Consider the following 15,751-nt stretch of genomic DNA (forward strand, 5'->3'; position numbering starts at 1 on the left):
AAATAAGTTATTTTTTTTTAATGTGGTTCCAAAACCTTTAAGCCTCAAAATACATCAATACTCATCACTGTCTCTTTCCAATGTTAATTTTTAATCTAGTTTTTTCTTGCTTAACAATTCTAATATGCTGTGAGGATAATGGGGCTCTTCTTTTAAAATCACATTTGTATTATGTACATTTCAAATGATTCAGTGCACTAAGAACATCAAATCAACACTCATAATGGAAACATGTAACATTAAAATATCTTCTACTTGCCAACCAAACGTAATGAACGTAATTTTAGCACAAGCCTGCCACATTTATACAAATAGCCCTGGGGTACCAAAAAGCCTGTCTAATCAAAATCTGACAGAAATTTAGGAAGTAGCCATGTACTTTTGCTTTGATCTTCTTTTGTGTGTGTTTTTTAAATTTGTTGTTTACTTTTATTTATTTATTTGAGAACTACAGACTGAGGGAGAAATAGGCAGATAGAAAGAGACAATGGGCATGCCAGGGCCTCCAGCCACTGCAAATGAATTCCAGACACATGCACCCCCTTGTGCATCTGGCTAATATGGGTCGTGGGGAATCAAACTGGGGTCCTTAGGCTTCACAGGCAAGTGCTTAACCACTAAGTCATCTCTCCATCTCTGTTTTTGTGGTTTGTTTTTTTTTTATTTGTATCACTTAGCTTTCCACTTAAAGACAAAATGCAAAAGTTAACACCTGTTACACCTAGGTAATAGGTACAGTCTCTATTATAATACTAATTTTCCATGAGTTACAAATATTTATAAGTTAAATCAATGATACTTATAGGCCAACATTTCCTGTTCAAGTTATATCACCTTCCAAAGACCCAAATGAAAAAGAATTGGGGGAAACAAAAAGATCTGAAATAATTTGTGAATATCTAAATGCACATAAAAAGTACAAAGAAAAACAAACTTCAAGAGAAGGGACCCACTCACTCTAATTCAGAAGACCCAGCAAGTAGATATGGATAATACTTGTTTTAATATGGATAACACTTGTTTTAAACAGAATCTTAAGGACAAGGTAATCTGTTTGAGATATTAAAGGATAATGTATCCTACTACATGTGGTGATGGCAATTTGGTTACACTGTTAAAGAAGGCCCTGCCTTTTAGAAAGACATACTCAAATACGGAAGCAATAATGTTTGAAGTTTAAACTAAGAGGAATGGAAGAATAAACAAAAACAACACTGGCCACACTATTAACTACTGAAACTCTTGAGCTGACTGACAAAGGCACTCATCTGCCATTTACTTTACATAAGCTTGCAATTTCCAATGTACCAGGTTTTTGTAAGGGATGATAAAAGATTCAGAATGGGACATAGCTCAGCGATACAGCACTTTCCTAGCATGTACAAGGCCCTTTGTTTGATACCTAGTATACAAAAAATAAAAATAATTTATAATCCATGATACATAGGAGGTTAAGCATATAGTAAAAATGAGAGATAAATCATGATCCCAGCTGAATTATGAATGAGAGAAACCCAAGTAGAAAGGAATGAGGATTTAGAAACTCAGCAACTGAGCCTGGTGTGGTGGCACACACCTTTAATCCCAGCACTTGGGAGGCAGAGGAGAAAAGACAGGCCATGAGCTCGAGGCCACCCTAATATTATATAGTGAATTCCAGGTCAGCTTGTGCCAGAGTGAAACCCTACCTCAAAAGAAAGAAAAGGAAGGAAGGAAGGAAGGCAGGCAGGCAGGCAAGCAACTGAAACCTCTATGCAAAGGTCTAAATGCCAGATTTCCCCTCTACCCGATCCACAAATAGAGAGTATGTCTCCAAAGAAAACAAGCCATTTAAGAATCATGTTGGCCCTACTTATTCTGACATTAGGAATTCCATGTCTAACAGCCAAATCCCAAACTACTCAAAGAAAAGTCAAGTCAAGCCCATCAGGTGGTGACCCCATCAGAATTCCGAACCAATGGATAATAAGGAATTAAAAGATAATTTTAAAAATTAACATATATAAGACAGTGAGTAAAAGAAAAACTCTTGAGGAAAGAAATAATCCAGAGGATAAAAAAAAATTGTTCAATTCTCTACTTTGGATCCATAAAAGAACAGAATTTTTTTTAAAAAGGCCATAGTCAACTTTTAGAAATTATAAAATAGCATGCTAGAACAGAATATTCCACAGTGGAATCTAAAAATAAGTCTCCCAAGCTTTTTATAAAGAAAACAAATAGATGGAAAAAATATAAAGAAAAATTAAAAATTGAGGGAATGCAGGCAATTCAACATCCAAATAACTGAAATTGGGAAATGAAAATAGGAAAGACATAGAGAACTATAGCAAAAAGAAAGCAACAGAAACTAGCTTAGAAATAAAAACAGTTTCTTTCAGTTTTGTATGTGTGGTATGCATGTGCATATGCATGTTCCTATGTTGAATGGGCACATTGTGTGTGCAGCTAGCTGCTCATGCATGTGTGTGGAAGCCACAGGTTGATTTTGGGTATCCTTAGTCACTACTCTCCATCTTATTATTTGAGATTGGGTCTCTCAATGAACCCAGACCCACTAATTAAGCTAAACTAGATAAGCAGTAAGTCCTAGAGTTCCGCCTGTCTCTGCCTCCCAAAGGCTGGGAATATAGGCATAAACCACCATACTCAGTAATTTTGTGGACTCTGCAGATCCAAACTCAAATCCTCATGCTTGCACCCAAGGCACTTTACCCACTGAGCCATCTTCTCAGCCCAATGATAGATATGTCTTTAAACTAAAAGGGTTAAGTGCTAAAAGTTTCCAATGGGAGACAGAAACAAGCACTCCATAAGAAATACCTCTACTACAATTAACCAGACCTATATGCTATTCTCCAAACATTTCTTTTGTATTTAACTCACCAGAATGTTATCCTCCTTTCTCTCTATTTTCAGGGTCTTTCAAAAAGATTTTTTTAATTTATGTATGAGAGAGAGACAGACGGACAGACAGACAGAGACAGAAAGAAAGAGTGAGTATGGGTGCACCAGAGCCTCCTGCCACTGCAAATAAACTCCAGACACATGTGCCACTTTGTGCATCTGGCTTTCTCCAGCCCCTTCTGAGTCTTTCAAAATCCACTTCAGAAGTAATGAAATTGGCTCAGTAGGTAAAGAGCTTGAAGCACAGGTGAGAGATCTGAATTTAGATCCCTAGAATCCAAGGAAAGACAGACAGAGAAATATGGGTATATAACCTCAGCGTTCCTGGTGAGGCACAGGGATAGAAGAATCCCTGTAAGTGCACAAGCCAATTCAGCTTGGCGTCAGCAGGGGCAAGCAAGACACCCAGTCTCAAACAAGACAGAATATGAGAACCAAGACCCGAGGTTGTCTGCTAACCTTCACACATGCACCAACATGCACTCACACTTACAAACACACACACACACACACACACACACATTTTTAATTCAAATCTTGCTCCTCTGTGAAAGATTTCACCAAGTAATTAATTGAAGGTACTTGGTTCTCTCCTCCTACACCTTTCATTTGACATCTGGTAATATTGTAAATAGCCTTACTTCTTGAATTGTTGTAGTCAAATGTCATTTCCTGAGATTTCATTTGAACTTCTGGGTCTCAGAAACAAAAATGCTGACTTGCAATTTCTGTCATCTTTCAAAGGCTCCTACATCCAGGACAAACCACATCAGGTAGATCTGAAGCTAGTCCCTGGACATATTGTAACTTCATTAGCTTTTTCATTTCTGAAATTCATGAACAAGATTTATACTTATATCTATAATTAAAGTTCTCAGAAATTTTAGGAGGAAAAACAAATGGAAAGAGATACATAGCTACTACAATGGTTTTTAAAGCCTGATGGCACATACTCAGGGAAAGAGAACCTTGGGGGAGGAGCTGGCCTGATAAAGAGATACACTGTCCTTTCAAATAAACGTTACTCTTGTCTGGTATCAATGCCAGAAGTTGCCTAGCTCAGATCCTGATTAAAAGGAAAAAAAAAAAAAAAAAAAAAGACCTGTGTAACAACAGAATTCTAATCAAGTAAGGGCCTAACATTTTTATATATGAAAACCAAGCACAAAAGTATCTATCATAAGGTAAAAATGCTACCTACTACCATGTCCTATCAAATTTCTAACACTAGCCAAGGAGACAAAGCAGAAATCATAGCTGGCAATAGGATTAGTATAAGGCACTTATTAAAACAAGTAAATAAAAACTAATCAACCCAAGTTTTAGACAAAAGAATGCTTTTCTTTAACTTGTGCTCAGTTGTTTAAAAAATTAGAGGGAAGATTACTATATATCACATTATTTAGAATGAACTGGATTTTTATGTAAAACATTGTTTGAAGTTATTTATAAAGTCAACTCACACATTTCTAATAATATTTTTCAGTGAGATACAATATTACTTCAATTTTCAAATTTAAAATATTCAGTGGAAAAAAAACAAAAACAATCACTGACATTCTGTACACTGACTTGAGAACTTTTAATTTACTAACACGTGGACATCTTAAAGAAATTGAGCTTATTAAGTATGGGACTCTATGTTGCCACTAAGTGAATGGTGGAGATTTACACAGAGACTACCGTTACATTTCTTTTAAATACATTTGCAATTTAACTGCATATCCACAAAGAACAAGATAAGCATCTCAGGGCTTAGTGTGAGACATTTAAAAAATACAAAAACATAAATGCATCTGCATCATTGGCTCTTTTTCCCCCCACAGAAACTTTTCTAGAGGAAAATTGTGTTTGCCAACTTAAGACTACAGAGTAACTAAGATCCAACAGTAATATTCTGATTACCATAAGAAAATGAAAACACTAACCCATCGGTTTTGTTTATAAAAAAAACTGAATAGATTTAGTGACTTGGAAACATCTGCTTTAGTTACACTTCTTATATTGTTCCTGAGAATACTCACATGTGTGGGTTCTGGACTCCTGTATTGGGATTCAGGGTAAACCTTGCTGTAGATTTGACAGGAGGATTTGCAAAGTTCAACTTCAGTGCTTTGCGTTTACCTGAGAAATGACAAAAAAAAGTTTCATGTACTAACCATAAATATGAACAGTTTGTATGTGTTGATTAAAAATTAATTAAATTTTTAACAACTCAAGTATTGTAAAATAGGTTCTACTCTGAGGACATAAAAAATTCACGATAAAAGGCAGAAATACTTGCTTTAACAAATGGTCAACACAGCAATATTTGCAAGGACAAGAAATTTCATAAAGAAAATAAATACAAGTTATCCAGTTATCACCAACAACAAATCACTCACTATGCTACAGTGCCCAGGTAATGGTGCTCAGTGCTTCCAGTTTACATCACTATAAGAATCATTTATCTAGCAGTTATATTGAAAACTAGAAAAGTTAAAGGTAAAATGTCATCAATTTAATAAAATCATTTTCCTGTAAGAGCAACTGAATAAAGGATGTGAAGCATATAGTCATCACAATGCAATCTACTTCACATCAGTAACACAGCTACTCCAATATTTATTTACTTAAAGAACTTTCAATGAGCATAGAGGAGGGTAATATCATTTTTAATATACAACTACAGTAATATGTGTCCACTAAAGAAAGGCCATAGCATTCAGAGAAAATGAAAATACACATAAATTGTACAGATAAACATAAGTATATAGCATTTTTTAAAGATATTTTTATTTACTTCAGAGAGAGAGTGAGCAAGCAAGCATGGACACGCCAGGGCTTCTTGCCACTGCAAACAAACTCCAAACACACACAGTACTTTGCATGTCTGGCTTTCAGTGAGTGCTAGAGAATCGAACCCAGATGACCAGGCTGTGTTAGCACAAGCTTTAACCACTGAGCCATCTCCTTAGCAAAAATTTCATTCATCAGAGACAGAGTATTTTTATAAGAACATATACTTAACAATCCAATCATCTCCAAACAATCATTAGTGTTGTACACTGTTTTCTTAAATCAGACCATAACACTGTTTTAACATGCTTTCTTCACTAGTCATATTTGCTGCTATATCAAAAAGCCATACAGAATATACAGAATCATTTCTTCAGGATCTGTATGGTTACTCTGTAGCAAAATTGATTTTCAAGCATAACAAGAAGTTCATTTATTAATGAGAAACACTTTTTTTCAGTGCTCACATCTCCAAAATTTGTTACTCATGTTTTCAACTTACTTTAAAAGTTTTTGCCGGGTTCTAGAGACGGCTTAGCAGTTAAGGGGCTTCCTTATGCAGTTTAAGGACCCAGGTTCTATTCCCCAGTACCCACATAAATCCAGATGCACAAAGTGATTCATGTATCTGGAGTTTGTTTGCAGTGGCTAGAGGCCTGGTATGTCCACTGTTCATTGTTTCTACTTCTCTCACTCTCTCTCTCACTCACTCAACTCTCTCTCTAATAAATACATTTTGGGGGGAGAAAAAAAACCGTCCTACCTCAGTGGATTCAGAGGGTTTATCAGAAGGCTACTACCACATTCTAAAATTTTAAAGATGGAATGATAAACCATCACAGACAGAACACAGGGCTCCTTGCTGTAGCCCTAGAACAGCTATTAGGGATTGTCCATCTTGAGAATGTTGATGATTCCAAGAGCACCAAGCACATTCACTTTCGGAAATAAAGACAATAACACAAGGTGTTTTACATGTCATTGGCTGCTTCTATTATTTAAACAAATCTGCATCAAGTACAGCAAAGACATTCAAAGTATATGCAAAAGAGACTATTAAATGGTCAAGCTTCGTCTTACAAATTTGCATTACTGGAAAAAGTCCTTAAAAATTAAAACCTGGAACTGGAGAGTATAGGTACTTGCCTGCAAAGCCTAAGAACCCAAGTTCTATGAGCCAGATGCACAAGGCAGCACATGCATATGGAGATGGATTGCAGTGGATAGAGGCTTTAGCATGCCCATTCTTGCTCTTTCTCTTTCTCTCCCCTCTCTCAAACAGTAATTTTTTTAAAATTTGAACTCGAAAAAAACCTTTATGTTACAAAACTTAGTAGCATAGTTTTTCTTTATTTTGGGAGATGGGAGGATTTTTTTGAGACAAAGTCTTGCTAACAAAACCCTTGCCCAACTAGAACTCATTATGTACAACAGGTTTTGCCACTGCAAATGATCCTGCAATGATCCTCTGGTCTCTGCCTCCCAAGTACTGCATTTTATGTGTGTGCCACCACACTGGGCACAGCTTACTTACTCATACTATCTACAGATATACACAAATCAAGAAACACTACATGCTGGGTGTCAGGCTCACACCTCAGGACTGAGGATTACCACAAATGTGAAGCTAGCCTGGGCTACTATACATCAAGTTCTAGGACAATCAGAACGTAGACTCTCTCAAAAAACCAAAACAAGTAAATACATAAAACTTGACAAGGATATGAACATTAAAATAAACTACAAGAAATACATGAAATGGTATAAAGTCTGGGGAAATGGTTCAACAAGCAGTTAAGGATACTTATTTGCAAAGATTACTAACACCAGCCGGGCATAGTGGAGCACGCCTTTATAAAATCCCAGCACTTGGGAGGCAGAGGTAGGAGGATCAATGTGAGTTCGAGGCCACCCTGAGACTACATAGTGAATTCTAGATCATCCTGTGCCAGAGTGAGGCCCTATGCTGAAAAAAAAATAAAAATTATATATATATGCCAAAAAACTTTCATTCATGTAAACTTGACCCAGTCTAGAGGCTTTTTGAAATAATACATATATTGAAGTCAGCATGGTGGCGCACACCTTTAATCCCAGAACTCAGGAAGTAGAGGTAGGAGGAGTAAGTTGGAGGCCACCCTGAAACTACATAGTGAATTCCAGGTCAGCCTGGGCTACAGTGAGACCCTATTTCCGGGGGGGGTGGACCCATAAATTAGAATAACTAGGTAAAGAACTACATTTCAGTACACCGCTGAGAGAACTTGATGTGAAATATTTAAAAATAGGATTATTCCTAGCCCCTGAACCCAAACTTGTTGCACTGGATTCTAGAGTTGCATGACACTAACACCCCTTCCATTTCCCCTTTTTGAATGGGGATGTCTAGGTTACACCATGGCCATCCCACCAACAGTACTTTGAAAGCAGGTAATTTATCTTCTACTTTCTCAATCCACAAACACATTGAGATTATTAAGTCATGATGAACCCAAGTCTTACCTTACTTGACTCAATGATTCTTACGATAACATTTGGGTTTTATGAGTGGATGATGTTTATTAGATCTGAGTTAATGCCGCAATGAGGTAACACTTTGAGGTGAGGGGTGTTGAGGTAAAGTCAATGCATTTTGCACACAGAATGTCTATGAATACTTGGGGAACAGACTATATTGGACTAAAAATGGTTACTCACAAGGATATCTGGTCATAATTCTTGGAACCTGGGTGTTGCTATATGGTGGTGTTAGCAGAAAAAAATTATGTTAAAGATATTTTGATCATACATCTCAATGAGTTCAAACCCAACAAAATCCCCAAATCAAAAGCTGAACATTACCTGATGTGTTCAAAACTACCTAGTACACAGCACTTACAACTACACCATACAGAGAAAAACTGACAAAAGATTAAGACCAAATATGGGTCAAGGACAGAAGAATAATCATTTTGAAACCAGCCAAAGAACATCAAAAAAAAACTGGAGCTGCCGGATGATAGAAGATAACCTATGCAGGGAAACAATAAAATTATTATTACAATTAAAACTTTGAGGGGCTAGAGAGAAGGTGCCATACTAAAGTGCACTTCCTGCTCAAGCATGAGGACCACCACAGAACCCATATTAGAATCTCCAGAACCCATGTAAGAGCTGGGTGTGGCCACTGCTACAGATCTTTTTTTAAAAGCCTGAAAGAAAAGGAACTGATGCTATAAATAGCCCAAGAAGATGTTCCAATACAAGAGAACTGATGGAAAAACATCATAAATCATCCAAAACTATGAAACTGCTACAGAAAAAAGTAGGAGGAACCCTTCAACATATTGGTATTGACAAAGACTTTCTGAATATAACTCCACTTGCTCAAGAAATAAAACCACTGATCAGCTATTGGGACCTCATGAAATCATAAAGCTCTTGTACAACAAAGGACACTGTGCATAGAGCAAAGAGGCAACCTACAGAATGGAAGAAAATCTTTCCCAGTTATACATCTGACAGAGGATTAGTATCAAGAATATACAAAGAACTCAAAAACATAAATAATAAGAAATCAAACAACCCAATTTAAAAAAATGGGCTATAGGGCTGGAGAGATGGCTCAGTGGTTAAGCCATTTGCCTACAAAGCCCAAGGACCTCAGTTCAATTCCCCAGGACCCATATAAGCCAGATGCACAAGATGGCGCATGTGTCTGTCATTCCTTTGCAGTAGCTGAAAGCCCTGGAATGCCCATTCTCTCCACTCTTACTGCCTTCCTCTCTCTCCCTCCCTCTCTCAAATAAATAAATTGTTAAAAACTGGGCTATGGAACTAAATAGTTCACAAAAGAAGAAATACAAATGGCATACAAACATCTACAAAAATGTTCTACACCCCTAGCTATTAGGGAAATGCAAATTAGAACTACTTTGAGATTCGATCTCACTCCTGTCAGATTAGCTACCATCATGAAAACAAATGACCATAAATGTGGGCAAAGATATGGAAATCAGCATGGAGGTTCTTGAGACATCTAAAAATAGATTTACTATATGACCCACCTATACCACTCCTAGGCATATATCCTAAGGACTCGTCTCACTACTTGCCCAATGATGTGTATTGCAGCTCTTCTCACAATAGCTAGGAAATGGAACCAGCCTAGACATCCCTTATGTGATGAGTGGATAATGAAGATGTGGCACATTTATACAATGGAGTACTATTCAACAGTAAAGAAAAAATAAATTATGAAATTTTCAGGAAAATGGATGGATCTGGAAAGGATTATACTTAGTGGGGTAACCCAGGCACAGAAAGCCAAATATCACATGTTCTCTCTCATGTGTGGATCCTAGCTACAAATGATTAGACTTCTGTGTGAGTAGGAATAAGACACAGAGGCCAGTAAACTAGAAAGGAGATATAAAGGGAATAGAAAGGGAGGGAGGAGGGACTTAATAGGATAGTATTGTAAATATGTAGAACAGATTAGTAGGGGTAGAAAGGCCTAAGAGAGGTCAGGGAAGGAGACTGAGTAAAGGAAAATTGGGGGGAGGGCTAATCAAAATCTAAGAGGGTATGAATAAGCCATATGGATACCTATTTTTTTGGACAATGGAACACCCAGAAGACATAGATTGTTATTAGAAAATTTTCAGTGCCAGGGACAGAATACCTTCCAGTGAGTTGTTGGCCAGGGAGGTCTCTGAGGCCCCCAAAACATTAAAGGCATTGCTGAGGCTCTTGATTTCCCATAATAGATGCTAAAACCCTACTGCTGAAGACTCTGCTGAAGACTCCACATACTTGGGCTGTAAGGTCACTGAGAAATCCTGCTGGAACTGAGCTGAAAACCTTCTCTGTGTAGGCCAGCTGACAGAAATCTAAAAGAAACTACACTGCATGCAGTTCAATAAGAGAGAGAGAAATCACCAACACTGCAAGCCTTGTATATGGCCAGCCAGGCCAAAGGAACCAATGAATGCAATAGTGGCATGTCTGTTATGGGAGAACCAACCACTCTCTAATTGGAATGGAGATTCACTCCATGGAAGGAAATACATGTCTGATACTTAAAACCTACAATGGGGGGCTGGAGAGATGGCTTAGCGGTTAAGCGCTTGCCTGTGAAGCCTGAGGACCCCGGTTTGAGGCTCCATTCCCCAGGACCCACGTTAGCCACATGCACAAGGGGGTGCACGCAACTGGAGTTCATTTGCAGTGGCTGTAGGCCCTGGCGCACCCATTCTGTCTGTGTGTGTGTGTGTGTGTGTCTCTGTGCCTTTCTCTCTCCGTCTGTTGCTCTCAAATAAATAAATAAAATAAATAAATAAACCTACAATGGGTAATAGTGAGCCCTACAGATGTAATATCTGCTGATGTCTGGCTAAATGTATACACTATGCTCACCAAACTACCTGATAAGCACTTTTCTTCATGTTCATACACATATATTAATGCTACTCTATTTTGGTTAGAGTATCTTCTCTTTTTAGATGGTGGTAACCTTGGAATGACTCAGAGGCATCACAGTGCTGAGAAGAAGTGACAGAGGAGTGCTCAGCACTGAAACATCTCTATCACACCTTCCAAGGCTCAGGGTCCATTGCAGAGAAGGTAGCCGAAAGAATGTAAGAGCAAAAAGAAGGGTAGAACTCCTTACAAAGGACTCCTCCAGACACATAATGGCATGGATATACATGACCTCACAATGTCTGACACTACCTACACAAGACCATTGTAATAGGACTGTGACAGAAGACTGCAGAACTAAAACCTAAGATCAGTGCAGGGAAAATGTTTATTGATCTGGGAATAAACTGTACATGCATAGCCAGAAGCAAGTCTATTTATTTAGCAGGTAAAATGACTACAGCAAAAGTAAAGTGCATGTGTTTCCATTCTATTCACCTGCATAACCTAGAATCTGACTAATAAGGAAAACAGCATGTACTGATCATTCCATTTCTCAAGCACCATTCTACACACACATATACCCCATACAACACTGGAAACTGCCTTCTTTCCTCTCATAGTTTAAAGAAAAATGGCTTAATGCACTAGCCCTAGAGGCATAAGAACCTAAGTTCAGCTCTCCAGAACCCACATAAAATCCTGACACTGTGGCAGGTGTCTGTAATCCTAGCAGGTCCAAAGTAAGAGGTGGGGCAGAAACAGAAGGATCCAATGGAAGATTACAGGCCAACTATCCTGGTGAATGGAGTGATGAATGAGAAACTTCAAATAAGGCAGAAGGTGAGGACAAGCATGCCAAAGCTTTCCTCTGACCTTGTGATGATTTTAATCAGATTTCCCCATAAACTCATGTTCTGAATGCTTGGTCCCCAGCTGATGGCAATTTGTGAGGTGGAGTCTTGCTAGAGGTTTGTTGTTGTTGTTGTTTTTTCCTGGGGGCAGCCTTTGAGGTATTATAGCCAGCTCAACCTTGATAGAGTATGGCTCATTTTCCTACTGTTGTTTTCTACTTGCTATGATGAGTAATATCCAGCATCTCAAGCCATGCCTTCCCCTGCCACCATGGAGCTTCCCCTAAAGACCATAAGCCAAAACATAAACTTTCTTCCCATCAGTTGTTTATGGTCAGGTGCTTTATATCAACAATGAGAAGATAAATGCAAAAGAAAATTGGTACCAAAGGAACAGCATCATTGTTGCTAGAAACCTGGCTGTATGGCTTTTGGCCTTGTAGAACTGATTTGTGGGAGGAATATGGAAAAAATTTGAAATCTTTGTCTAAGAGACACCTTGCAATGCTGTATGCAGAGTTGAATGGACCATACTGTTAAGAGTTTGAAAGACCTAAATAAATGGAGAACAAATTGTGAACTGTATAGTTTTGGCTTATAAGGACAAGAGCGAGCTTTGTCCAGACTGAGCAAGAAGCAGTTTGTGTGAGAGGTTAGCTGCATTCTGCCTGTGTTCTGAGAACTTCATCAGTGCTGAATTTATAAGAAATGGACTAGTGTGAGGAGGATATGGCATAAAAAAAAAAAAAAAAATGAAGGCTTTGGCCTAAACAGTGTCCCTTCAGCAGCAATTATTTGAGAGATTAACATTAATACTGCCGTTTGTCATGGGGACACCAAGAAGAATGCTGACTCTTTGGAAAGCAGGGGATCTGAATGCTGAAGTTGCCCTGCTCCTTAAAGTCAGCTTCATTTCTCCCTGGATTACAAATTTGATAGCCCACCTAGTATTATGGGAGTATTCAAATGTAGGGGAGAAAGTGTCACTGGATTTGTAGCACAGTTGTTTTGTTTTCTGGAGATGACCACTGGGAAATGTGAAACAGCATTGTTGGCAATCCCTGCATGAAGGCCCAGCAGAGCCATAATGATGAACCATGGGTTGCAGTGGAGACTCCAGAATTAATGAGATGCCAGAACTGTAACTTTAATGTTGGACTGACTTCACTGCATTTTATATCATGAATGGTCATCAGTTTATGGGACCAAGCGTGGATTGTGGTGGTCTGAATTGGATGTCACCCATAAATCCATGTATTCTGAATGCTTGGTTGCAGTGAAGACCCAGTGAAGATGCTGGGACCACGAGACAGCTGCTAAGGACAGCTGCCGGCCCCAGACAAAATTTTCCAGGACTGTGAGTAGCCTAGCTGGAGGGTTGGAATTGGAACTCCAGAGTCTTGTTGCTAGTTAAAATTATCAGACTTGGAGATTTGTCACTGACTATAGTTGATGGACTTGGCTACAGAGTTTGATGTTTGCCCTGGTTGTTTTAAATCTTGTATTGGTTGAATATTGCTTTTCTATGCCTAATGCCATCTTTGCAGTGTGAATGTTTATCTGTGCCATTATGAGTTTTGGGGGAATTTTTTTTGTACTATGGCTCAGTTAAAAGATCTCTGACTATGGGAATGTTTGAACATCATTAGGATTGATAAAAACTGTAGAGACTTTTAAAGTTGGACGGAATACACTACATTTTACATAACGGATAATTACCAGTTTCATTATCAGTTTATGGGGGTCAGGGGCAGAATGTGATGGTTTGATTCAGATGTCCTCCATAAATTTAGGTATTCTGAATACCAGGTTCCCAGCTGATGGAAATTTGGGAATTAATGCCTCCTGGAGACATGCATTGTTGGGGTTGACTTATGGGTATTATAGCCAGTTTCCCCTTGCGTGTTTGGCACACTCTCCTGTTGCAGTTGTACACCCAACGTAAGCCAGGAGATATCCACTCTCTGCTCATGCCATCACGCAGCTTCCCCCTCAAATCTGTAAGCCTAAATAAACCTTTTTTCCCCCACAAGCTGCTGTTGGTCAACTGTTCTCTGGCAACAACACAAACCTGAGTGCAACAGTACGCATTACTGCTGAACATTCAAATAGATCAATAGTTTACTGATAACACCTTGAACCAGAGCTAGGCAATTTGACAGCCTAATGGAAACTAAAGCACATTAGGAAAATTACTTGAAATTCTTATTGGCACCAAATTTGCTTTATTTTGGTGCTTTCACAATATACACATCTGGTTACAATCAGCTGGAAGTCAGTAATTAGTTTAAATTATGAGACCAAATATCCTGTCATGCAAATATACATAAACAAAATACTGTTAGCCTAACACTGTAAGGGTTACCTTATCAACTGATTTATTACAATAAGTATAAAATGATGGATTATCCCTAAAAAAGTAAAAAGGAATTTTGCTATAACTCAACAACTACCTCTGTTTAAATTTAAAAAAAAAAAAAAAAACCTCTTGAGGGCTGGAGGGATGGCTTAGCAGTTAAGGTGTTTGCCTGCAAAGCCAAAGGTCCCAGGTTCAGTTCTCCAGGACCCATGTTAGCCAGATGCACAATGGGGCACATGTGTCTGGAGTCTGTCTGCAGTGACTAGAGGCTCTTGTGTGCCCATTCATATTCATTCATATCCCCCCCATCTGTCAAATAAATTTTTTAAAAGACTCTTAAAAAATTAGAAATAAAAATTCCCCTAGGATTTGACTGGGGAGATGGCTCATGGTTAAAGATGGTTACTTGAAAAGCCTGCTGGTCCAGGTTCAATTCTCCAGTCCCCACATATATCCAGACTCAGAAAATGGCACTGGCATCTGGAGTTCATCTGCTGTGGCAAGAGTTCCTGGCCCATGCTACACACACAAATATATAAATAAATGTTTTTTAAATGTCTTTAGCATAATAAAGGACAGTTTTCTCAGAGCAACGGCCAACATCAAGTTGGTGGTCAAACATTAAGGTATGTGTCTTTGTTAGTTGATATTAGATGTAGAGATTTTGTAGCTAGCACTATCTGAATCACAAAAGACTTTATATATGAATATTTTATGCACATGGAGTCAAGAAGGACATTCTGTTGTCCCCTGGTGTGAGAACTCCTAAGAATGAGTGGTTGGGGCTGGGGAGATGGCTTAGAGGTTAAGGCACTTACCTACAAAGCCAAAGAACCCAGGTTGAATTCCCCAGTACCAAAGGCACAGGGTGGCACACACATCTGGAGTTCCTTTGCAGTGACTAGAAGTCCAGGTACACCCACTCTCTCTATCTCTTTCTCTCTTTCTTTCAAATAAATAAACATTTTTTAAATAAGTGGTTTAAGTCAGAAGCTTAAACACTAGTCTCTGAAGATTTCATACTTGAGATTTAAATTTTTATTAAGTCAGTGACTTTTCGGCTTACAAAAACAAGAAAGAAAGAAACGTAAGCCTTAATCTCCCAACATGGTTTCTTTGCAAAATAAATACTGAATGTGCTGTGGAAATGGAATTTTGTGGATGAATAAAAGTGCAAAAAATAAAACCTTGTGATTAACATTTATGTGGATAAAATAATAAACAGAATTTACTTTAAAATTTTAAGTAAGGGCTGAACAGATGGCTCAGTGGTTAAAGGTGCTTGCTTGGAAGCCTTGACAGGCAGGTTTCAATTCCCCAGTATTCATGATTCCCCAGAACCCACATAAAGCCAGAGCCAGATGAATAAAGTGGTACATGGGGTATGTGTTCATTCTCCACCACCCCCTCTGCTTGCAAATGGATGAATAAAATATTATAAATAAAAAATATA

The 15,751-nt window shown here is 38.3% G+C and overlaps 1 protein-coding gene across 3 annotated transcripts in view; it reads right to left on the reverse strand.

Annotated features, from left to right (window-relative positions):
• The window catches only part of Map2k4 (mitogen-activated protein kinase kinase 4), a 125,060-nt gene that overhangs the window by 85,650 nt on the left and 23,659 nt on the right, over window positions 1-15,751 (reverse strand). For all 3 annotated transcript variants that reach the window (XM_045131347.1, XM_045131346.1, XM_045131348.1), the window contains one exon: window positions 4,932-5,031. In XM_045131347.1, coding sequence (XP_044987282.1) covers window positions 4,932-5,031 — 100 coding nt within the window. Of the gene's footprint in view, window positions 1-4,931; window positions 5,032-15,751 lie in introns of those variants that run through there.

This window comes from Jaculus jaculus, chromosome 12 (genome assembly GCF_020740685.1).
Source record: "Jaculus jaculus isolate mJacJac1 chromosome 12, mJacJac1.mat.Y.cur, whole genome shotgun sequence".
Classification (NCBI taxonomy): Eukaryota; Metazoa; Chordata; class Mammalia; order Rodentia; family Dipodidae; genus Jaculus; species Jaculus jaculus.